The 24,494-nt window shown below is 39.7% G+C and overlaps 3 protein-coding genes and 1 non-coding gene across 4 annotated transcripts in view; 2 read left to right on the top strand and 2 right to left on the bottom strand.

The window, feature by feature from the left end:
* The window catches only part of LOC136677968 (potassium voltage-gated channel subfamily B member 2-like), a 33,482-nt gene extending 21,493 nt beyond the window's left edge, over positions 1 to 11,989 (top strand). Inside the window, exon 3 of the mRNA XM_066655692.1 lies at positions 9,242 to 11,989. Coding sequence (XP_066511789.1) covers positions 9,242 to 11,149 — 1,908 coding nt within the window. The 3' untranslated portion in view covers positions 11,150 to 11,989. The remainder of the gene's footprint in view (positions 1 to 9,241) is intronic.
* Positions 11,990 to 13,635: 1,646 nt separating this feature from the next.
* LOC136678180 (large ribosomal subunit protein uL30) lies at positions 13,636 to 19,340 on the bottom strand. The gene is made up of 7 exons (XM_066656110.1): positions 19,301 to 19,340; positions 18,216 to 18,321; positions 17,856 to 18,022; positions 17,311 to 17,448; positions 16,876 to 16,985; positions 15,244 to 15,463; positions 13,636 to 13,680 (listed from the first exon to the last, which is right to left on the bottom strand). Exons 1-6 carry the CDS (start codon positions 19,312 to 19,314, stop codon positions 15,255 to 15,257), a joined length of 744 nt encoding a protein of 247 aa, XP_066512207.1. The 5' UTR covers positions 19,315 to 19,340; the 3' UTR covers positions 13,636 to 13,680; positions 15,244 to 15,254.
* LOC136679852 (small nucleolar SNORD12/SNORD106) lies at positions 17,520 to 17,609 on the bottom strand. Its single transcript, XR_010796629.1, has one exon. It is a non-coding gene; the product is annotated as a small nucleolar SNORD12/SNORD106 (small nucleolar RNA).
* Positions 19,341 to 19,998: 658 nt separating the features above from the next.
* Positions 19,999 to 23,567, top strand: LOC136679109 (retinol dehydrogenase 10-B-like). The gene is made up of 6 exons (XM_066657411.1): positions 19,999 to 20,409; positions 21,055 to 21,290; positions 21,727 to 21,825; positions 21,935 to 22,080; positions 22,349 to 22,480; positions 22,774 to 23,567. The coding sequence occupies exons 1-6, from the start codon at positions 20,136 to 20,138 to the stop codon at positions 22,895 to 22,897; spliced, it is 1,011 nt and encodes a 336-aa protein (XP_066513508.1). The 5' UTR covers positions 19,999 to 20,135; the 3' UTR covers positions 22,898 to 23,567.
* Positions 23,568 to 24,494: the final 927 nt, after the last annotated feature.

Here is a 24,494-nt window from a genome sequence, read left to right as displayed (position 1 = left end):
GAACCTACAAGAGCTGTTATTCCTCTTTACAGTACAGCTAAACTGTTTGCAGTGCACGTGTGAGGGTCCAGCTCTCCCGTCACAGACTTGTTTAAATCCAGCACATAATGGAAGATTAGAAACAAATCCTCATGTTCAGTCGGATTGCCTTCCGCAAACAATTCCCACACACAGATATTTTTCAACATTTGTTTTCTGAAGCCTCTGTCGCTGCAGAAACCCAGAGCCCAACGAGGGGGAAAAAAGAGTCCAGATCTTCCAATTAATCTGCTTAGCCCAGGGGCCAGATGTTCCAAGGACTAAAAGACCGGCCCAGGTCACAAAGAGCTCAGCCAGGACAACTGCACCCAAAACTGGAGACGGCCCATAACCGCACCCTGATCAGTGTCCAGCATCAATCCAGTGATTTTAGTACATTTTTACTTGAGCTCTTTACTGTACCGCTGGTTAGTATTTTCACTGCAATATCTTTAACCAATCAAATCAATAGAAACTGCTCTAAAAAGGGGTTTATAATTTCATATTTAGGTGTGTTCACTGTAAAGGATGTCTTAACTTATTTTCGTTATTGTTTTAAGGGTTGTTAACCCCTTAGATACCCAACTTTATTACATGCTAAGGCTTTTATTCGGTAACTTTAAGGATAAAATTGCATAACGAGAAGCAAAAAGCCTAAAGCACGGCCCATTAAAATGTTCTCTTCTCCAGTTACTGTCTGTGACATCTGACCAGCGATTCCTTTAAAGCACTTACATTTCAGAATATAACAGTGACATGGACACCATGGCTATGCATTCCACTTGTGGGGGGCAGGTAGAAGATTGCTTTACACTTGGCGCTATCTCTAAACACTTGACTGCACAGTCTTTAGCCTCTCCTTGATGACATCATCAGGCAGGGCCACTGTTCTCTGGCTGCAGGTGAAGTGGGAGTTAATTCTTAGGGAGGATCTGTACTCTTCTTTCTGAGCACATGCCCTGGACTCATCCCAAAAAAACCTCACCGTGTCAAAGACATGCTCATGTAATCACACGCTTGGACCACTCCTCTGACAGCTAGAGTCCAGTAATCCCCTCTATATCCACCTATATTCTCTCGCCCTCTCTCTCTTTTTTTGTCTCTCTAGCAGCTACTTAAAAATACCCCAGCCGTCACTAAGCAGAAGTGCGAGAAAGCGGAAGTGCATAGTAATGCACAGCGCCTTCATCCCAAAGTTCAGCTCGTGATGAATGAGATGCCCACCACAGCTTGGCATCCTGGGAACTGCTGTCTTTTTGTACTTTACCCTTCACTCTACAGCCCTGACTTTTTTCCCATATTGCCCTTTAGATGACACATGTGGATACCTTTGCTGTCACATTTTTTACACTTCGGAATACAACAGCTGCCCTTTTGTTTTTTACTGAGTGCAAAAGCAGAAAATGTCCAAAGTTGGGTACATTTACATTTACAGGTGTTTACATTTAACATTGTTTTCTCATTGTAGCTTTGACATTATTCACATCTTTTCAAATGTCCTTACATTTTAATGCTGTCATTTCAAGGAGAACAGGTGTGACTTGAAAATATTTTTGATTTACATATCTGGTGTACACAGACGGGCAAGCACATCAGCATTTATAGAAGTGCTATTTAACTGTGTGTGGAGAGAGTCAGTTTCACAGCAGGTGGTTCTTGCCACTTATTGCTCACTAGCAGCTCAACATAGTCAAAAAACAAAGCGCTAACACGGTGCTTGTTAAAAGTGTTTTAATGGATTATATTTCTCCTGCAGACAGAAGTTAGATGTCACAAAAAAAACAAAAACAAGGAATAGTTCAGTGCGTTTACATAATCAAATGACCAACTCTTATAGTTTATCAAAGAATGCCAGTATTTTAATAAGTTCCCAGCATTAGTTAGCACTTCCCCAATCAGATGCACTTACCCTGGGAGAGTAAAGGCAAACACATTCTGTCTCTGAGACACGTGAAGCAATTCCTGCTTCTTATGGGACAGTCGTACCACCCCAGAGGAAAAATATTATGTTTTTCTTTACATATTATATACAAAAACGTGTTTTTTACAAGGTGAGGAGGATGTATGTTCCATATTCTACTAGTATTTTTTTTTACACAAAAACGTTCTACTTTATGTTGTGTGAAAGGTTTATGAACTGATCAATATTTGTGATTAAAAATAATTATATTTACATTGCTGTCAGTTTGCAGCCATAGTTTTAAAGTGTTATCAGCTGTTAACCGTTCATAGTTCCACTTTGTAGTTTCACTTTGTGGGGTCCTGGCCATTGATGAACAAGACGAAATGGAAAGTCTGCAGAGAGTCTACATTTGTAGAATGACAATGTAAATATTTGGTCAGTACAACAGATTAAATGGACAGTGATTGTAGAAACATGGTGGTCATTTTTGGGTAAAAGCTGAGCGATAATAATTGTGTAAATTTACACTTCTGGAGATTTTCTAAGGCAAAGAAAGGCAACTTCTACATTTTAAATGACTTCCTCCCTGTCCTTATTGACCCAAGCGTCTGATACCACTGAGGATTACAAGCAGTTTTATTTTTTACCTCGCTTCTAACCTCTGACCTGGCCGGCCTCTTATTGGCCCTGAGCATCCATCAGCTCAGTTGTACCACGGATGGATGGAGCCTGCGTCATGGTGTAGTTGCCAGTTCAGAGCCGTGGTAATCCACTCTCTAAGTAACATGGTGCCATGAACCATGGCTAATTCTGTGGCCATTTCTATTTACATTTTTCCCCACTGAAAATCTCTGTAGCATGCTGCCACTTGTAATTGATATTAAGAGTATTTAAGATGATAATGCTCATAAAAATGAATTTAAAAAAAGTATAAAAGCATTATGTGGCTAGAATGGAAATATGAACAGGCTTAGCCATTAGCATGTTAGCAAATTAACAAAGCTTGCTACGTTATAAAGTAACATTTGCTCAGGATTAAAAAAGCCATATTGATCCTTCCACATCTTCAATTTAACTTCTGGGGGGTTATTTATTCTTTTTCATTTTTGTTTACCAACCCTCTTGCTGGCATCCACAAGTGATGTTAAGTTTGTTGTGAACTAGCCTAAATTTAATGCAAAATAAGCAACTTACTAAACCATATTCATTAAACAGTAAACAATTACATTCTTTAAACTTTAACTTTTTAAAAAATATATAGCTTCCTACTAAGTGCAATTAAGATATTATTAATAGAAACAGACAAAAAAATATTTAAAGAGGTTGTTTGTTGAGAATGTAAACTGTAAACAGGGTTTGCGTCTTTAAAATTAGTACTTACAAAGTTTCAGTGGAAAAGAGACCTGAATAGAAACCATCCAGCACTTACACATTCTAAAGCTTTGCTGAATATTTAAAAAACAACAAGAAAGAAAAAAAAAATGCCTAGGTGTATCTTTGCGCTCACATTGACTCTCTAAAAGATTTCTGTTGGACTGATAGGCTTTCCTTGGTAAGTTGGCAGTGGGTGACATTGGTAGAGAGGATTTCATGTGGCACTCTGAGGCTTTGTGTCATCTATAGCCTTATAATTAACCTTCTACAGAGACTGCCACATTATATAAAGACCACGTATCTTCATATAGTACATGATCATAATGTACAGTGATATAAAGGCTGTGGAAAGATTTTAGCGCCTCCCGCATGTGAGTGTGCTCACATTGTCTTCTCCACCGGCGGATGTTTGGGGATAATTGTAATAATAGGATTGAGTTGCTATCTATAGGGAGGATACAGAAAGGTTAGAAGTGGTTACTCACTCTTTCCAACCCACGAATAGTGGGGAGATGAAAGAGATTTCTGAAGGTTTTCTGAATAATCATAAAAATATACATATATCAGATGATGCCCTGGGTGTTCCACCACTTCGTAGAGGCTTAACCACTGTTGTTTAATGTGTGTTGAATGTGACACTTTGCACTGACCTGGACTGCTGAGCTATTAAAGTGTCTTAGTGTAAAGACACTGACAAATTTTCCACTGACTCAATGATAGTCTGGAGATGTATGACGACTGTGGCACATTTAACCTTCCGTCCTGACACTATTCAAACAACCTGTTTCTGTAGCCATTAATGAACTTAATATTGTCCCACAGGCGTCATATATTTCCGGACTGTTATTGAAATGTGTGTGTGTGTGTGTGTATATGGATACACCTTAATAAAATGGGAATGGTTGGTGATATTCACTTCCTGTTGTGGCCCATTAGTATATGGGAGGGGGGAAACTATTCAAGATGGGTGGTGACCATGGCGGCCATTTTGAAGTCAGCCATTTTGGATCCAACTTTTGTTTTTTTCAATGGGAAGAGGGTCATGTGACACATCAAACTTATTGGGAATTTCACAAGAAAAACAATGATGTGCTTTAACATAACTTTATTCTTTCATGAGTTATTTACAAGTTTCTGGCCACTTATAAAATGTGTTACAAGTGCTGCCCATTGTGTTGGATTGTCAATGCAACCCTCTTCTCCACTCTTCACACACTGATAGCAACAGGAGAAATGCTAGCACAGGCTTCCATATCTGTATATTAACATGAAGTTAATATCGCCAACCATTCCCATTTTATTAATGTGAATACATATAAATGGCCCAGACTGTACACACTCGTGTGCCTCTATATGCATGCACACACACACACAAACCCCAAAATATAAATGATTTATTAATAATAATTAATGGAAATGTGCTATAGTATTTATATCATCAAATTCCAATTTGACAATTCATTGTTTTTAAACTGCAATGAATCTTTAAGATGTGACAGAGTAAAATATTGAAGATGATTTTTTGGGTCGTATGCTTTTCAGGTCTGTTACATTTTTCAGTGGTTACACTAAAGATTAAAAATTAAAGCCAAAAACCAACAGTTGGTTATATTTCGGTTGTTGAGGTGACTGTGGGAGGGGCTTGTTGTGTCTGTGGATATCTGCCTGAGCTCAGTGGTGTGTGTGTGTGTGTGTGTGTGTACTGCTAAGGAGAAATCTGTGTTTTACAGACAAATTTCCAATGGTGCGTGTGTTATTATGTGTTATTATTCATCACAGACATTTTCTCTCTCTGCAAGCGGCCATGTCCTCTCTGAATCTCTGAATCCAATCATCATGTGAATGTCTTCCCTGGACCTCAGAGGTTTATTAGGAGGATTGATAATATCATGAACTCCATAACATACTGTTTAACAATCTGAACATACTTCAGGTTATCAGTGTGATCTTTCAAGGGCTTGTTGTGCCGACTAAGACGGATAGCTGATAAAACTCTGCTCATTAAAGCCTTGGAAAAGCATTAGGCATTAGCTGCGAGCTCTGAAGAATTTCAAGCGCTGTATTGGTTTACATCTCCCCTAATGATCGACTTTAAGTGACAAGTCTGACCACAAAGCCACTTTACCCCAAACCATTTCTTTATTATAGGATCAGAATAATGCATTTGAAATGTACATTTCCTAGACCAACACAGCTCCAGGGACCTGGTGGTTGTGGGTTCAAGTCCCGCTCCTAGTGACTGTCTATGAGGAGTGTGGTGTGTTCTCTCTGTGTCTGTGTGGGTTTCCTCAGGGTGACTGTCTGTGAGGAGTGTGGTGTGTTCTCTCTGTGTCTGTGTGGGTTTCCTCAGGGTGACTGTCTGTGAGGAGTGTGGTGTGTTCTCTCTGTGTCTGTGTGGGTTTCCTCCGGGTGACTGTCTGTGAGGAGTGTGGTGTGTTCTCCCTGTGTCTGCGTGGGTTTCCTCCGGGTGACTGTCTGTGAGGAGTGTGGTGTGTTCTCCCTGTGTCTGCGTGGGTTTCCTCCGGGTGACTATCTGTGAGGAGTGTGGTGTGTTCTCCCTGTGTCTGCGTGGGTTTCCTCCGGGTGACTGTCTGTGAGGAGTGTGGTGTGTTCTCTCTGTGTCTGTGTGGGTTTCCTCCGGGTGACTGTCTGTGAGGAGTGTGGTGTGTTCTCTCTGTGTCTGTGTGGGTTTCCTCAGGGTGACTGTCTGTGAGGAGTGTGGTGTGTTCTCTCTGTGTCTGTGTGGGTTTCCTCCGGGTGACTGTCTGTGAGGAGTGTGGTGTGTTCTCCCTGTGTCTGCGTGGGTTTCCTCCGGGTGACTGTCTGTGAGGAGTGTGGTGTGTTCTCTCTGTGTCTGTGTGGGTTTCCTCCGGGTGACTGTCTTTGAGGAGTGTGGTGTGTTCTCTCTGTGTCTGTGTGGGTTTCCTCCGGGTGACTGTCTTTGAGGAGTGTGGTGTGTTCTCTCTGTGTCTGTGTGGGTTTCCTCCGGGTGACTGTCTTTGAGGAGTGTGGTGTGTTCTCCCTGTGTCTGCGTGGGTTTCCTCCAGGTGCTCCAACACGTTGGTAGGTGGATTGGTGACTCAAAAGTGTCTGTAGGTGTGAGTGAATGTGTGAGTGTGCCCTGTGAAGGACTGGCGCCCCCTACAGGGTGTATTCCTGCCTTGCGCCCAATGATTCCAGGTAGGCTCTGGACCCACTGCAACTCTGAACTGGAAAAAGGTTACAGATAATGAATGAATGAATTTCCCAGACCATTAGGCTTAAAGCATTATAGCTTCTTCCTCATTGTTGTGTAGATGCACTAGGCACTGCTTCAAGGGGCTCAAACCATGAGCACTCTGCCTTTATAATCTCACAGCTCACTTCACTAATCATTGTCAGCATGGTACATACCACACATGGTGATCTTTGCCTGCTCTTCCTTGCAAAAGCACTCCAAATTTCTCAGATTGTGAGGGTGTGCTCAGCCCACTTCATGTCACCCCATGGATTTTCAGTTGGATTCAGGTCTGTGCTCTGGGTGAGCCGTTGTAAAACTTCTCTTCAGCTTTTAAGCAGAGGGCTCAATGTTTCATGGCAAAATTTATTGATGTCTTCAGAATTCCCTCCACATCAAATAGAGAAAAATAATATTGCTGCCACCACCATGCTTCACTGTTGATAATGTGTTCGTTTGTCGAGGCAGGGTGTTGTTTTTGCAACACATCTTTTAAAAAAATTGCGTCCTGAATTTTCACCCTTGGTCTCATCAGATGATAACACGTTTCCCCACAGGACTGTGGCAGACTTGATGCAGGTTTTGCCAAATGAAGCCAAGTTCACATGATTGTTTTTGTAAAAACAGGTTTCCATTTCAGAGCCATGAACAATACAGGAAATTTTTGTCACGCAACACAACCAGCACTTGACAGAAATTCGTGCTTGCTGTAGGTCTCTTGGCAACAACCCGAACCGCATTTCTTCTTGTTTTCATCAGTTTTGGAGGGATGTCCAGTTGTGGGTAAAGTCACAGTTGTGCCATGTTTTATTCACATTGATGACCATCTTCACTGTGTTCCAAGCTATATCTGAGGCATTGGACATATTTTTATTTTTTTTACCCTTCTCCTGACCGATACATTTCAAATATGAGATCCCCCCTGATGCTTTGTAAGCTCTTTGCGTACCGGGGATTTTGCTGTAAGAGGCAGTTATGTAAATGTCAAAAAATGAAAATCCTATAAGAACATCTCATAGGGTTAAACAGTCATTTTAATTGGTGGCACAATATACTGTGTACTGATTACAATTCAACGTTTGAATTTAACTGGTTATTTCTGAACACAGCCACACCCTCAAATATAAGAGGGTGTGCACACTTAGGCACCCACAATTTATTTAATTATTCATTTTTGCGTGTCCCCTCAATTATTTTATTTATTTATTTATTTATTTTCTTTTTCAATTGAATTGCACTAAGATTAAAAGGTGGAAATAAATCAAAATTATTTGGGTACATCACAAACACCTGACATTTTACACTTTTTACCCACTGTAACTGGAAGAAGCATTTACTGCATCAAGGAAAATAAATACATTTTATAATAAATACTGTTGAATGAGTAGGTGTCCACAAACATCTGACCACATAGTGTAGCTTCTGGAGAATGCTTAATCGTTTGATGGTGACCTTGAACTTGGCCTCATACATTAATACCCAAGAACAGAAATCTCTAACTCCATCTACTCATCCTTAAATGCTAAGAGGCTAATCGATGAACAAATGTCAACGAAGACCAACATGACCTTATTTCCATAATGCTAACTGGCTTCTACTAGCTTTGGGTCAATATTAGCAACATGGGCATTTTTGCTCAAAGAATACTTTAAATAAAAGCTTTGCATCTTCCTCTGTAACACTGCAAACACAGGGATTGATTTAATGGTGTGAAATGTGATCTTCAGAGAGGGAACTCAGTCTGATCCAGAATATCTGAGTACCCAGTCGAGCAAATTAGAAAATCTCAAGAGGCATCCATTCCATAAACTAACAAAGCAGCTGATCAATAAATGCTTGGCAGTGCTTATTACCAGAGGTATCTGTGATGAAATTTGTACACAATCGATAAGGCAGCCCTCAGTACATCTCCTGTACATTTAATAGAGAAAGGGGAACACTGGTGTCACCGCTGCTTTCACTGCAGGTGTGGAAGCAAATACTATATTAATATGCCCCACCAATCATTCATTCATTCATTATCTGTAACCCTTATCCAGTTCAGGGTCGCGGTGGGTCCAGAGCCTACCTGGAATCATTGGGCGCAAGGCGGGAATACACCCTGGAGGGGGCGCCACACGCTCACTCACACCTAGGGACACTTTTGAGTCGCCAATCAACCTACCAAACCTGTATTTTTGGACTGTGGGAGGAAACCGGAGCACCCGGAAGAAACCCACGCAGACACAGGGAGAACACACCACACTCCTCACAGATAGTCACCCGGAGGAAACCCAAGCAGACACAAGGAGAACACACCACACTCCTCACAGTCACCCAGAGGAAACCCACGCGGACACAGGGAGAACACACCACACTCCTCACAGACAGTCACCCGGAGGAAACCCACGCAGACACAGGGAGAACACACCACACTCCTCACAGACAGTCACCCAGAGCGGGAATTAAACACACAACCTCCAGGTCCCTGGAGCTGTGTGACTGCGACTGCCACACCAATCAGAAGTCTGGAATGTTTTTAAATGAAAGAATGTTTTCAAAGACCAGAGAAACATGTTTTATATGGTAGTGTACTTTGATTTGTCCTAGGTTTTTACAGTGTACAAAGATCAGTATTAAATCCTTAACTAGGCTAGATGTTGAGATGCCTTTAAAATTGTTAAATGGTTTACATGAACAATGCAAGCATGTGGCACACATTATTTAACTCTCTCTCGCTCTCTTTTCAGGTACTGGCCATAATATCCATTCTGTTCATCATTCTTTCAACCATAGCCCTGTCACTGAACACCTTACCCGAGTTACAAGTCATCGATGAGTTTGGACAGTCAAATGACAACCCCAGCCTTGCTCATGTGGAAGCAGTGTGCATAGCGTGGTTCACAATGGAGTACGTTCTGAGGTTCCTGTCTTCTCCCAACAAATGGAAGTTCTTCAAAGGTCCTCTGAACGTCATCGATCTACTGGCAATATTACCTTACTATGTCACTATATTCCTTACGGAGTCAAATAAGAGTGTCCTACAGTTCCAGAATGTTCGCCGAGTGGTCCAGATCTTCAGGATCATGAGAATACTCAGGATCCTGAAACTGGCCAGACACTCTACAGGCCTTCAGTCCTTGGGTTTCACTCTCAGAAGAAGCTACAATGAACTGGGTTTGTTGATATTGTTCTTAGCCATGGGAATCATGATCTTCTCCAGTCTGGTATTCTTTGCGGAGAAAGACGAAGACGCCACCAAATTCACCAGTATTCCAGCATCATTCTGGTGGGCTACAATTACGATGACAACAGTGGGCTATGGAGACATCTATCCACAAACCCTTCTGGGTAAAATTGTAGGTGGGCTTTGTTGCATTGCAGGGGTCCTGGTGATCGCACTGCCCATCCCTATTATTGTCAATAACTTCTCAGAGTTCTACAAAGAGCAGAAGAGGCAGGAGAAGGCCATAAAGCGCAGAGAAGCTCTGGAGAGGGCCAAGAGGAATGGCAGCATCGTGTCTATGAACATGAAAGATGCTTTCGTCCGTAACATGGAGCTGATGGACGTGGTGATAGAGAAAACAGAAGAGAAACCCTCTGACAATCATCTTTCTCCAAGCAGATGGAACTTTGAAAAAAGCTCAGACTCCATCACCAAACCCTATGACACAAAGTATCAAGAAGTGGCGCAGCTGGGATCTCCCGAACGATTAATTAAGGCAGGGTCAAGCCCTCAGAGGCTGAATGCAAAGTCTCTGGAACAGATGTATAACCAGATGACAACTGCTCCTGCTGCTGCAAGCACTGGTGCGCTGATTCAGAAAGGAGGCATTAAGTTGAGCAGGGAAGAGAAGTTGGAGATGAAGGTGGTTCAGTCAGAACCGGTGCTAAAGGAACGCCCTATAACCGACATCAGAAGCCTGTCAAGTATTGACAGCTTTGCAAGCTGCACCACAGACGTCAGTGAAGTGGAGAAAACAGCACTGCTCCCAAACGTGACTGGGATGCAGTCAAGGCACCCTCGTGCTCCTCCGCCTCTAGATCTCAGTCAGATCACTGCCTTGGACACAAGGGCAAATGAAAAGGCAAAACAACCCACCATCATTAAAGAGGGTCTCTACGAGTTTGTCCAGTACAAGCCTGAGAGCAGCACCCTGTCCCAAGGGGAGGAGAACCAAAGTTTTGACATGAGCAGTGAAAACATCAAGAGTTCTCCAAGGGTGACTCCAAACAATCCCATTAAAGCCAAGGGACTCAAGGTCAATTTAAGCGAATCTGGAGAGGAAGGATCATCCAGCCTGCATCTAGTGGTAACTGAAGATACGGCAACACTTACACCACAATCCTGGCAAAGCCCAAAGTCTCCAGGGACAGTTTTTGAAGGTGAAGGATCAATGAGGTCACCAGGATTTGTTCCCTCCTCTGGCGAGAACCAGAGAGGAAAGAATCATGTTGAAAGGTCAGCGACGGCATCTCCGGCTTCACCCAAGTCTGCACTGAACTGTTCCCCTGGTCTGACGGGTGCCAGCAGCATGGAGGGAGCATCTGAAAGCAGTCAAAGTGGACAGAAGGTTGTCAACCATCTCCTTTCACCAGATATTCTCAAACCAACAGGGGATGGAAATATTTCACCACCATGTGAGACCAGCATGTGATGCTAGGGTGGTGGCAAATGTTGTAGATACACATGGACCGGCATCAAGCGATTATTAAGCACTGGAACAAGCACACTGACATTCAGGTGTAGCAAGGATGATGTCTTTATCTAGGAGAGAACGTTTGCTGTTCGGTGTTGATGGGACTGCATTTCTGCAGAGGGTCTCATGTTGTCCACACCTTAATGGAATGGTGTGCTTGCCTGTCCAAGTATGACATAAAGAATGGGAGGACAATAATGAACATTACTGTTACTTTATTCTTCTTTTTCCACGTTTCAGTTGTTTGGATCAACAAGTCCGAAATCTGAGGCGCAGATCATACAGAATATGACGATAAAGCAGATTTATTGCCAGTGATAAAACTGACATTAGGTGTCTACCCAACAGATTGTAAGAGGCAGGCGCCCACAAATGGCTTCTTGTCAAGTCCTGATGCAAACAGTAGGCAATGTTGTTTATTTCGGGTTCAGTAGTAATCCATTCACTGTCAAAGTGCTGCCACCGTATGCAAACGAGTTCACAGGACTTGAATCTGAGCACTGAAAAACTCACAAAATATGCCTTCATGAATTTATTCTGTGAATTCTTGGTGTGTGCTAAGCCTCAGCAGCAAGTTTTGAGGCAATTTAAGATGAATTCACCTCCGTGAGAAACAGTGGACATGATCTTTATCAAGTCCCCAAGGCACAACATAGGAGACCAAAAAGAACAAAAATATTATTAAACATCAGATATCTATGTTAGCATGATAGTCTTCATCCATTGAGCATATATTAAGAGTACAAACGTCCAGGCCCACTGATTACTGGGTGGAAATGGTACAAATGCATGTACAAGTATTACAGATGGTCCAGAACGTTTTAACACAGCGGACAGAAACAGTGACCTTGGAGGTTTTCTGAAAAGATCACTGCTGTAATGTGTTGCCTTTTTATTTTCATGAACATCTGGGAAAGAACAAATCGCTAATTAGGGGAGTATCCAGAGAGAGCCAGCAGCGCCCTCTGCTGGAAGGAAGAAAATGGCACTTTATATTTATATTAGGAAAGACAGCATGAGATATCTGTGGGATGAATTTTTTTTTTTTTTTAGTAATCTAGATTTGTGTGTGAAAAGGATGTCATACAGTAGAGATAAATCCCAACTCTCACAAAAGCTGCTTTACAGGCATCAGAAATATACACGTTTGGGAGTTACACGAACTGTATACTAATGACACGCGATAGTCTACAGTTTACAACAACTGAAGTACTGATCAGAGGTTCTTGCTTGTGGAAATGTTTTTTTTTTTTAAGACACTTCATGCAGGATCCTATTTCCTGCTTTGAGTATTAAATTATGCGTGCCTTTTCATAAATAATTATGAGAAGGTGTTAAGATATTTGGCTTTGTATCTGTACAGAAAATTCTACTTTTATAGAGTAAATATGCAAGTACAGTTGAGTTCTCAGGTTTTGTATTATAACTTGAAAAGCACTAATTATTATCATGGCTTCTTAGAGGTTTTTTTTTTTTTTCATTTTGCAACACACCTCATGTTATTCATTGCATTGATGTCAGGGAAAGAAAAAAAATAAAATCTTGAAAAAAAAAAAAAATAAGAAAACCCATCAAGGCAAATGAACTATTAGTCTTCATATTTACAACGCAAGTTGAACCCTATCAGCCGTAACAGGAGAAGACCCTCCTAATGGATATATTTATATATATAACCTGCACAATGTAGAGTACAGAGTACATGATGAACTGGGAGCTGTCATTTCTGCATTTACTCTCATGCTGATGTCTTTTTTCCTGAAGTTCTGTTGGTAGTTTTGTGGCAGTGGCAAGTAGTAATTTCTATAGAACAATTTAAGTTGAAAATAGTGACTGGATTGTTTCAAAGAGTAAACTACCATAAAAGACCAAATAAAAGTGTTTGTACAGAAATGTTCAACTGATTGAATAATTGTATAATTCTGCTGATTCTGCACATACTGATTTTTCAACATTTTCCAAATATATGACGTGTCAGATAATACAATTAACGAGCCTATGTACGAGAGAAGTTCTGAATTGAAAACAAGTAATAAATTTCTGAATTTCAACAAAATATTCCATATGTAGTTTTTCAAACTTATTACAGAAACATACTAGTTCATTTTAAACGATGCTGTAAATACTTACCAAATACTACACACACATGTGGTTTCAAGCTGAGGTAGAGGTTTGGACCAGTTGTATTCTAACACTAACTTCCATGTTCCCTAGAAATGTGTAGACAATTACAAATCAAAACTAAAAAGGAGCTAAACAGCAGTCTTCCTTGGAGTTGGGTCAATTCAGAACAATGTAAAGAAAATAATCGCTGCTAAAATGACAACCTTTTATTTTCAATGGAATGTCCTTATTTTACTAAATGATAATTGGCCGCTAGGTGACACTTTTATAAAAGTAGATAAGGTGCACTCAGAAGATAAAGAATTTAAAACAAAAACACTTGGTGTATTTAATATTTTATTTTCTGTTGATGGAAAAAGTCTGTGAACCTGTCAAGAAATAAAAAAAGGTTTAAGATTAGTACCCAAGTGATTACAACCTCAGCATTAAACCTTTAAACAAGTGTTTCTTCAGTATTTACAGTTAATGCTGCATCTGTACGTAGCAATGACAAGTAGTATATATCTAAAGCACAAATTACTACAAGTGTACCTGTACAAAACTCAAAATCCAAACCAAATTCAGTCAGCTGTAAATAACCACTCGTTACTGACTCTGAAGAAAAACGAGTGCTGAATTAAATGCTTTTTGTGGAAAGCGTGACCTTCAGATATTCTGCTACAAAAAGAATGGAAATCAGTTCTGAAACTCTGCATGAAATGCCAATAACTTAAGTGATGGGATAATATGCTGCAAGCAACTTTAAATCAAACTTTCCGTCAAATTGCCTCTGATCACTGACATTTCCACCAAAAGTTCCATCACTAAGACGCCTACAACTATGTTTAAAAAAAGGATTAATTTCATTAAGCACACCCCAATGAACTGGAACTCAAAGGAAACAGGTGGGGGATTACAACACAAATTTTCAGGCCTTTACGTTGTAGATTGTAGTTAATTTTGTAAATAAACTAAACAAAGACTGTCATGTCAAGCATCATACTTCACTTGTGCCCATGTTTTTGCATCAAATGAGACAAGACATGACAGTCCAGTCGTTTAAATCCCCTGGGAACACATTTTGACGTGTTTTATTATTTATATTTTTGTTTTGCCTTTAACTAGTATAGAATTTTGGATTTTACAGATCTGAAGGGTTTATAGATTTATAGATACGCAATGAACTGGATAATATAGGAAAACCTGATCGAACACCGCTTTGCTCGGCCCGAGGCACAAAATTGCCGGCCTCAAGCGCGAGCTTGCTCAGACTCTGCGAGTTGGCTGCTCATTCTCCATCCAGAGGAGAGCAATACAGCTGAAAACTCGATTACATTTATCAGATTTTGGGAATATATTCATAAGAAACAAATTTATTCATCTACATTGGAGGCCCAGAGGAGCCATATTAAGCGAGATTTAGGTTCCCAGTGACTTTAAATCCCCCTTAGCTGGCCCCATTAGTTTTACACAACACACTATCGATTTAATGTATCTCCGCCAAGCACCAACCCTAAAATCTCCTAAAACTAGCCAGTCTTTTTTTGCATTAATCCAGTTCTGACAGCAGAACCAGGTATACAGGGGTGCACAACTCTGCTGTGCAGAACTGTGTGGTGCTCACACAGACTTGAATCAACTCATCTGTTAATTTCCAGGTTTGGTGGGTGGCTGGACACAAGCCTTCCAGGACCGGAGTGCTCATAGTGGTGTGAAAACTAACCATCGTAAACTCTAAGCTAAGCTCAAAATTCCATATTAGAATGACAAAGTAAAGAAATAAAGGACCAGAAGGAAAACATAAGCCACAGATGCTGAAGGGGAAAAGGGGGTTTAAACCACACCTGTTCTCTGCATGGTCACTTCTAGTGATTGCATCACTGATTGCTATGAATCAAATTATATACAAGAGGCAAGTCTGTTGCACTCATTTCTGACGGAGTAAAGCTCACCATTTCTGGGCTTAGTTCATCCTCCTAATGAGTCTGTTGATCTGGTCCTCACGGTTTCCAGCATCTCCACCCTCCACAAAGTGCGTGGTCTTCTTGTTCATGCCACCACGAGGAGAAGAAAGCTTGAAGGGCCACAGGAAGTTGTTGGCAGCTTTGAAGTTCTTTCCGACCGTGTAGATCTCATGGATCAAATCTTCAACGCAGATGATTCCAGTACGACCTGGGAACAAGCACACAACCATGTCAATTTAAATGTGAGATTAGCTGATGCAAATTGGTACATGCCTTAAATTAACAGGAGCCACCTAAGCGTGCAACAATTAACTGACAAAATCCACATACATAACCCTCCTATGGAGTGTATCAATCTGTTTGTTATCCACATTAAAAATGTGCAATCCTAACAAGACAAACATAGATTTGCCAGAAAAACCTGCTAAAGGTTAACTTGCTAACATCCACAAGCCGACTTTCTGTACCACCACGTCTCTCAAGCTGCATCCAAGTCTTACAGTTCAGTCCAATCTGATTTATGATGAAGTGCAACTGAATGAACTTAAAGTGAAATAAAGCTCTCCATGAGGCTGGATGCTACACTCGTAACTTTTAGAAAACACATGGAGTGTATTGAAAAACCACCTAAGAAGCTGATGACTGCAGACAACTCCTCACGCCAGGCTTACACTAAATGACATTTCAATCGGTTTCACTGTTGCAGACAAATGTCCAATGTCTCAAAAAAAAAAAAAATAAAAATCCAGAGTCTCTTTAGAGCTGCAGATCCTGACTGTTTGGTGTAAGGTGGTCAGGAGAGAGGTCTTTACTCTGTCTATTTCTTGCCTTGCGTTTAATATTAATCACAAATTTGTAGTCTTTGCTCATGCAAATAGTGACCCTGCAAAGTCCAGTCTTAGCAAAATCAGTCTGTGACTAAAAAGTCATCGGGCCTCATTCAAAATCAAGTTAATTTGATCAAAACTCTAATATTAGCATGAAATCAAATCCCATTATTGCAGTAAGTTCGATATTCTGTGGAGGAAAGTGTTAGTTTAACCCTTTCCATCTCTCCCTGTGGAAGTCCAGTATTATTTACGGTTATTAACTAACAGCTAGTTTAAGCAGTTAATAAATCACTTCATTACGTTAAATCAAGTGTGCTGTTGATTTAATAAAACCATCCTTGCTCACAACACAGCTTTATTTAGAAAAGAAATCAGCACTGTTATTGCTTCATTTTGGCACACAAACCCTTGCACTATTAGCAATGCATCAAATATAACGCCGCTTAAAATTCCTGGAAAGATGCTTGGAAGCTGAGAGCTTTAAATTCCTACTTTTTTTTTTTAAATCCCAGATCTTTCGAGTCTTTTATTGTATGGTTATGGAGTATGGAGGGATCTGATCTAAACTGAGTTTGTGAATATGAGCCTGGCTGGTGACTGACTGCGAGACAAGATTTATATTGTGCTACTTTCTATTGGTAAAAAGTTTCTAAAAGTAACAATGACTGACTACTACTATCCTATCATTTTCATATCCAACATTAACAGCACCTCAGCCACAATGTTAAAGGCACAAGTCTCACTAACTCCCATTGAAACATGAATAACATTTAATAAACAATATATTTACCAAGACTCTTCTCAATGAGAGAGTTGTCTGTCAGAGGAATGCGCTGCTTATTGATCTTGCCATAACCTCGTTTGTAGATCAGCTCACGCACAGATTTCAGGTTGGGATAACTGCACAAGACAAAAAAAAATTGAGTTAACAAATCACCCTTAAATGATACATTTATTGCAGCGTAACAAGTGTTTTAAATTCTAATATATTTAAGATTTTTCTCGTTTTACATTGATTCAACAAAAATTAAAAGAAAATAAATTAAACAGATGTTTCTAAACCATTATACGCTTATCAAAATGTAGCATAATAACACTAAAGCATTTATTTTATACAGGAAATCTGGCTAAATCAACATAAGCACAATCTGTAACCCTGCTATTTTTGCAGTGATATGAATATTCATGCCTAATTTAAATATAAACATTAAACTGAGTGTCTAACCCCCAAGCGATGTAGGGCTCAGCAATTCTGAGCATGTTGATGGAGGCCTTGTTGAGCTTGACGAAGACGCCATTGAAGATCTGACGGAGACGTAGGAGCTGCAGCACTTTACGGACTTTTGGGCTGACACCATTGATTCTGGAACAAATAAAAAGACAACTGTATTACTACTCTTTACAAGGATTAGGTAGCAACTCCATTCAGAATCCTGAGTGGTTTCAGAAGAATTGGCTTAAAGATCAGAGCAATCACCATGGTCGATAAGACGGGGAAAAAAGAGCTGCATCATTAACCACTAATATAACCATGTTATTAAGAGTTAAAGAACACTTCACCCAAAAAAGGAATATATCATTGTTTCATTGACCAAAAATCTTTAGTTGCTTTTCAATTTGACATCATTTGAAAATATCAGCTGCCCTTTACACTGTGCCAAAATTTCTGGTTTAAATGTCACACGAGAAAAAAACAATAATACAGAACTGGGAACTTTTTGGGGTGAAACACTCCTTTAACAGAAATTACAAACCCACACAGGTCCTTACCCTCTGATCCTAACAACAAAAGCCAGTTTGGGCTCTGCGGGGACATAGTAGTTGCCTGCTTTACGAGCCATCCGGTTCAGACGGATCTCACGCCTGTACATCTGTCTGTACTCTTTATGATAACTCTCCGCTCTCTTGAAGATGAGCTTCCTTGTGACTCTGCGGGCCTGAGGAGAGAAGAAAAAATAATCAGTTTCTCTAGGTACAGGCAGAACTGAACACTTTCGTCAAGTACATGTGACAGACAGGTACGCAATACTGGATTGAAAAATCACAATTGAAAATTCTCAAAATCTTCCAGCCACAAGGGCAAGCTTCTGAACACAGCTGGAAAAAATCTTTCCCTCCTCAGCATCTCACCTTCTTCTGAGCCAGCTGTGTCTTGAGGCGCAAGGCCTTAACAGCAGCATAGCGCTTCCTCTTTTTCAAGAGTGTTTCAGGGACAGAGGGAGCCTTCTTCTTTTCTCTAAGTAAATAAAACAAGCATCTTAGCACAATTTCATAAGCGTACATGTAGTCAGACACACAACAAATACACCATAAGGTTAGACTGCCACCAAGTGACAACACAGAAATGGAATCATTTAATTTATAAGATGTATAATGTCCCACTGTAGAGAATCAATATTGATGATTATTGAATATTGATTACGGTGTGTTTGAATGTCTCAAAGTTACCCCAAAAAAGTTGTGTTTATATAATCACACTAAAGCACTACCTAATGCTAAAGACTTTTTCAGTTCCTGGCCAAATGCAAGTTGACAAAATAGTATTTCTGACGTATAACTATTTTACAAAATGGAATGCTTCTTTAAAACAAAGGTTGACACAGCATTACTTGTAAACGAACGCTTTACGCCTAAAATGTGCGTTTTGATGAAACATTTGTCTCCATTTAACTTAAGACTTCGCAAAGAGGTCAATTCAATCACTACTATGTGAAAAGGATGCTAGGCTACGAATTGCTCTAAGACAATGAAAATACAGCTTTACGGCAAAACTAAAAGCATTTCATTGAGCAAGTAATGTTCATCAGTTGTGTCCCACTGCTCCTGACAGATTATACACTAGAAAACGGTCACGATTCCAAAACCGGCCTTGTTTAAGAGCTAGCAGTCAAAACACACTTTTCTATAATAACGGACTGAAAGGATAAAGAACCATATGCAACATTTTTTTATTTATTAAGGTCGGGACTACAGGTTTAAAAAGCAGTTCATGTCTCTTCAGGCCATTTTATCACACGTTGCTGGTGCCTCACTTAGCCGAATCCCTGTGATCATTACCACCAAGTTTAATAAGCCTTATCTTTACAATTTCCGACCAATTCTAACTTTAATTCCAATATAAGTGATTTTACTGTATTTGCACTCTGCGAAACAGCACAAACGCACAGCGCTGAATCCGATGTTATAAGATTAAAACGACAAGACATTTCACTTACGCTTCGTCCGCCATTATCCCCACAGTGAAAGAGGACTTCACGCATGCGCAGAAGACATCTTATACTCACCATACACTTCCGGTTTGGTGACCGTTAAATAATAATGTGGCTCCCTGTTCCATGTTCCCTATGAAGTGCACTACCCGCTCAACTAGTGCATTAACCGTTAGCCACGTTATTAAAATGACAGCCCCTTTTTATGAATCCTCTCCACCCACCGTATAACTGCACTTTATAATTTTACAGGTACAGACACTTGTTGCTCTGCATACTTACATAGCTCCATTTCAGCCTGACCTTCAATAGCCAGGACCCTCAAAGACCTCCACAACAGCGGGTATTATTTATTTGGGTGGATGGTCGTTGGTAATATGTGAAATACGGTGGTACAAGTATAAGACACAGTGCTGCTGGGGTTTATATACATGTATAAACAACATATATTTGGTTATAAAAATCACAAACTGGTGGTCTTAAACGTGACTCCACCTTTCAAATACCACATAGGGGCATACTGTATGATTAAACAAAAAAAAAGTTCTGATCTACAAATCATCTGCTCTGGAAAACTAAAAGTCATGGAATAAGGGTATGGTTAAAGTCTGCCTTACGTTTCATGTATTTATGGTTACGCAAAGCAGGAGTGTGTTAAAAGTTGGATGCCCCAAGCTTTTCAGAGCAGAAGACAGAAACAAGTTGGAACTTGTTGGTGCAGAATATTTTTTGCTCGCAATTTTAGGACAAGTTTTAGTGCTTTATTTCACGACAGTTTGTTTAGTACGCGTTAATCGTGCAATATTCTACAACCGACTTTATTTTAAAGTGCGCGTTCAAAATGAACATATTAGTAGAATTGTTTGTTGTGTCTTTTAAAGTTGTCTGGTCGTTTGTTTTGGCCGCAGCCAAATGGCTTGTAAAGCCCCGGGAGAAGAGTGTGGAGGGAGAAGTGTGTGTGATTACAGGCGCCGGGAGTGGTCTTGGTCGGCTCTTTGCCTTGGGTTTTGCCCGGAGAGGAGCCAGTCTGGTTCTGTGGGACATCAGCAGGGAGGGGAACGAGGAGACGGCGGAGATGGTGCGGGACATTTACCGAAACCGGGTTCCGTTCAAAGGTAATCGGGGATCAGGCATTTCAGATCTGAAACTGATAATCCTAGTTAAACAGTAACATTTCAACCATTATTCGTTCGCCTGGAAGTGAACTGTTAATGGTCATCAAAGATACCGGGGGTTTATCATTCGATATTTAACATTACATTATTAATGTGAGTGAAGTCTGACATAAATGTGCATTATAATTGATTTGATCTATTTGCAAAACTAAACTTTTTAACATGTTTCTCCTTTAGTATTCTAGTGTAGAGTTAATATTAGCCTTGTTTGGACAAATTAATCAACTACATTTTTTTCTTGTTGTTTTTCTAAGAACCAGTTAATCCTCCACAGGGAACAAACTTATTGTTCCACACAGAATTAGGTACACTATTGATTAAGTAGACAAGATAAATTGTCTGTGTCCTAACCATTGTATAGACACATTTTTTGTTCATCCCCGATATGTGAATTACTTTCTTTCTTTTTTATTGTTTTGTTACATTCTGTGCTCTATTTGAATTAAATCAGCTTAAAGAAATTCTGCTGAGGGCAATACTCCTATGTGTATTTGGCAATGACCATTGTTCAGGTGGACGATCGCAACCTGTATTTACCTCAATATTGAACTAACTTATAGTGAACAATGTTTTGTCTCTTTGTAGAGTCTGGGGATGGTGTTCAGGACTTGCCATTAATCCAGCCCAAGGTTTACACTTACGTGTGTGATGTTAGTAAGCGGGAGAGTGTGTATTCAACAGCAGAGAAAGTGAGAAAGGAGGTGGGCAATGTCACGCTGCTCATCAACAATGCCGGAGTGGTCTCGGGACATCACCTCCTCGAGTGTCCTGATGAACTCATTGAAAGAACAATGATGGTCAACTGCCATGCCCATTTCTGGGTGAGTAAATGGTTCCAAATGGCTCTTATGTAAATAAAAGGCATGAATATAAGAGTGTGACAAAGAGTGTTACCTATTACTCCATTCATTTTGGCTTGTGGGGGGGGTTCACTTTACTGTTAGTCAGAATATGGACTGTCAGTCAATTCTATTTGTATATATGTTTTTACAGTCTGATTGACCACATTGTTTCTGATTAGACTCAAGCCACGTGTGTAATTAGATTCAAATCTGATTAAAAATTGTAGATTTCATGCATTTAGTGGATATTCAGAACATGATGCTTCTAATGTCCACCGCTTTATTAAACTAATCACTGACTAACCACCAACACATATCCTTACAGGCTGATTGTAAAAATCAGTGGTCTCTCAAACCTAGTTCCCCCTGCAGTGTTCACAAAGTCTTCAGTGTTAACATTTTGTGTGTTTTCCAGACGACCAAGGCATTTCTGCCCAAGATGCTGGAGTTAAATCAAAGACACATTGTAACAGTGGCCAGCTCCTTGGGCCTGTTCACCACAGCGGGTATTGAGGTGTGTAGTCCGTCTCTCTTTAGAACACCCCATATTCTAAAACAGTAATCATAAGGAATGTTTGAGCAGATCTAATACTTTGGAACGTTTCTTCTCATGTTTATTACAGGATTATTGTGCGAGTAAATTTGGTGCCATAGGTTTCCATGAGTCTCTAAGTCATGAATTAAAGGCGGCCTCTAAAGATGGGATCAAAATGACCCTGGTCTGTCCATTCCTGGTGGACACGGGCATGTTCAAAGGCTGCAAAATCAGGTTTGTGAAATTCAATACTGTAATTCCACCAGATATGATTACGATTAATATTTCATTTACATCATGAATAAGCTATTACATGATAATATACTGTAAATATCAGTTAATATTTACATCTTATGTACTCTTGTATACTTAAACTATGCCTTGTAATTGCGTATGAGAATCGTGAATCTGCAAACATATTGGTTTTACTTTATAGCCTTATATTCTTTTGAACCAGAGTTTGATTTGTCTGCTTAAAATTCTATGTTGTTCTTATGTACAGGAAAGAAATAGCTCCTTTCTTCCCCCCGCTAAAGCCGGAGTATTGTGTAGATCAGGCGATGAGAGCCATTCTCACCGACCAGCCAATGGTCTGCACTCCAAGGGCCATGTACGTGGTCAACTTCATGAAAACGTACGTACTATCCATTCTCCCCATTCAACACAGAGTAAGAAAAAAAGAATTGTCCCTGGGATGATACCCCTCATGGCTTCATGAACTGTAGCTTTATTTATAGAACATAATTTTACCATATTCCATTGTTTCTCCCGTTCTGAATGTAGATAATATTGTTTTATTTTTTAACTGTTATTTTATACTGAACGCAGATCAGTTTACAATTTTAATCACCATAAATATATATCTATGTTACATTTTGTAGCAATCTTTTTCCTCAAAGCATATATTTATTTCTCTTTTGAATGCAGGGTTTTGCCATTTGACGCCATTGTGTGTATGTACCGCTTCCTTGGTGCCGATAAATGCATGTATCCCTTCCTGGCTCATCGGAAAGAATCCACCAACAACAATGAGACCAAAACTGGGATTTAATCACCTGGATATATTTGGTCAGCTGAAGCATGTTTGGTGTCTGCTTCTTTAGTTTTGCCCTGGAGCTATGAGGCTAAATAAAATATACTGGAATGTAATAGTCACCAGATTCAGGCATAAGCTTATGCCGATATATCACCCATGAACTTTGTTGAGTTATTGAATAAATTCCAATAAGCTAGCTTATATATTTTTGTGCCTCTGAATGGCGTACTGTTACCAGCAGAGTTAAAAACAGTAATTTTGAATGAATTTTATTTGCAATTTAGGGCCATTTATTGATACAGTTTTTCACAGTGTCAATAACCACATACACACACATTTATACAAGGTTGAACCAGTTGTGTGATGATTACGGGAATTTGCACAATGCTACCTGGTGTACACAGCTTTCATGTTAGTCTTGTAGCTCCTGTGCAAATTTAAAGAAGGGAAATTTGGCTTTAAAAGCACAGTCTGAAGACAAACTGCAATTATGGATATTGCATATAAATAGAGATATATTACTATGTGTTAAGCTGTGTTTATAGCTCTTTTAAAGCCAGCTAATTTCATAATCAATGATTAGAGAGCACAGATCGGCTCTGGTTATGAACTATGCAGTATGTTACTGTAAGAAAGTACACTTAGCACTATCTTATTTATAGATAATTGTGTGTTTTTATCATGTTCCTCAGATCAAGATTCTGACTAAATGTTTATGGCTTTAGTCACTTTTTTGAAAACCTTAGATATGTTGTGCATTTAAAGGTTTATAGGATTTTATTGTGAAGTATTGTGTGAGGTTTTACACAATAATAAAATATTTAACTAATGTCACTGCTCTCTGATTTATTTTTTCTGTATCATTGTTCTCCAAAGAAAATGTGTATCTCAATTTTTGTGGATTTTAGGTTTTCTACATCATAACACAGCAGATTTTCATCGCAAATCACTGTGTGAATAATTCATGATAAATGGACCAATGAAATGCTTCAAAATTATTTGGAATAAATATATTTTACATGGCTTTCCATTGAAAGCTATTCGCTTCTCTTAAAATAACTATATTCAAAACACATGTTTTTCATTGGACAGAGTCAATATTTTTTAAAATGTTGCAACATTATTTGTACATTACAAAATAAATTCTGTTTTGGTCCAAGTTAAGAAGTTTTGTTTCATTTTGCTGCAAAGTCACCATTTTTTAGGTATGAGGTTTCGCCCAAAGCTGTGCAATTCTATTATTTGCAGCTAATAATTTAATTTATCATTATTATTCAAGTGTTTAGATCTATTCAAGTTAGATGAAGCAGGACCGTGCGGTAAACTCTTTAAACTCTAGCTTAACACACAAGGACAATCTAAGAATCAAAACAAATATACTTGGAGAGCTAAACCAGAAATAAAAACTACATGAGAAATGAGGCGTAAAACAAAGGCGGCACAAGAAAGACACGTGCATTACAAAATGTTCAACACCTGGGGAAAATCCCATGTAATACTTATCCATGCTTAAAGAGCACATGAACAGGCGCAACGAATAGTATGAGGGTTCAGGGGCGGGAGGGCACTGTCGTCTCCGCTGATTGGTCTAGAGACAGTGTCTCAGACCCCG

Source organism: Hoplias malabaricus, chromosome Y, assembly GCF_029633855.1.
Source record: "Hoplias malabaricus isolate fHopMal1 chromosome Y, fHopMal1.hap1, whole genome shotgun sequence".
NCBI classification, from domain to species: domain Eukaryota; kingdom Metazoa; phylum Chordata; class Actinopteri; order Characiformes; family Erythrinidae; genus Hoplias; species Hoplias malabaricus.
This window is presented reverse-complemented; position numbering and strand designations above follow the sequence as displayed.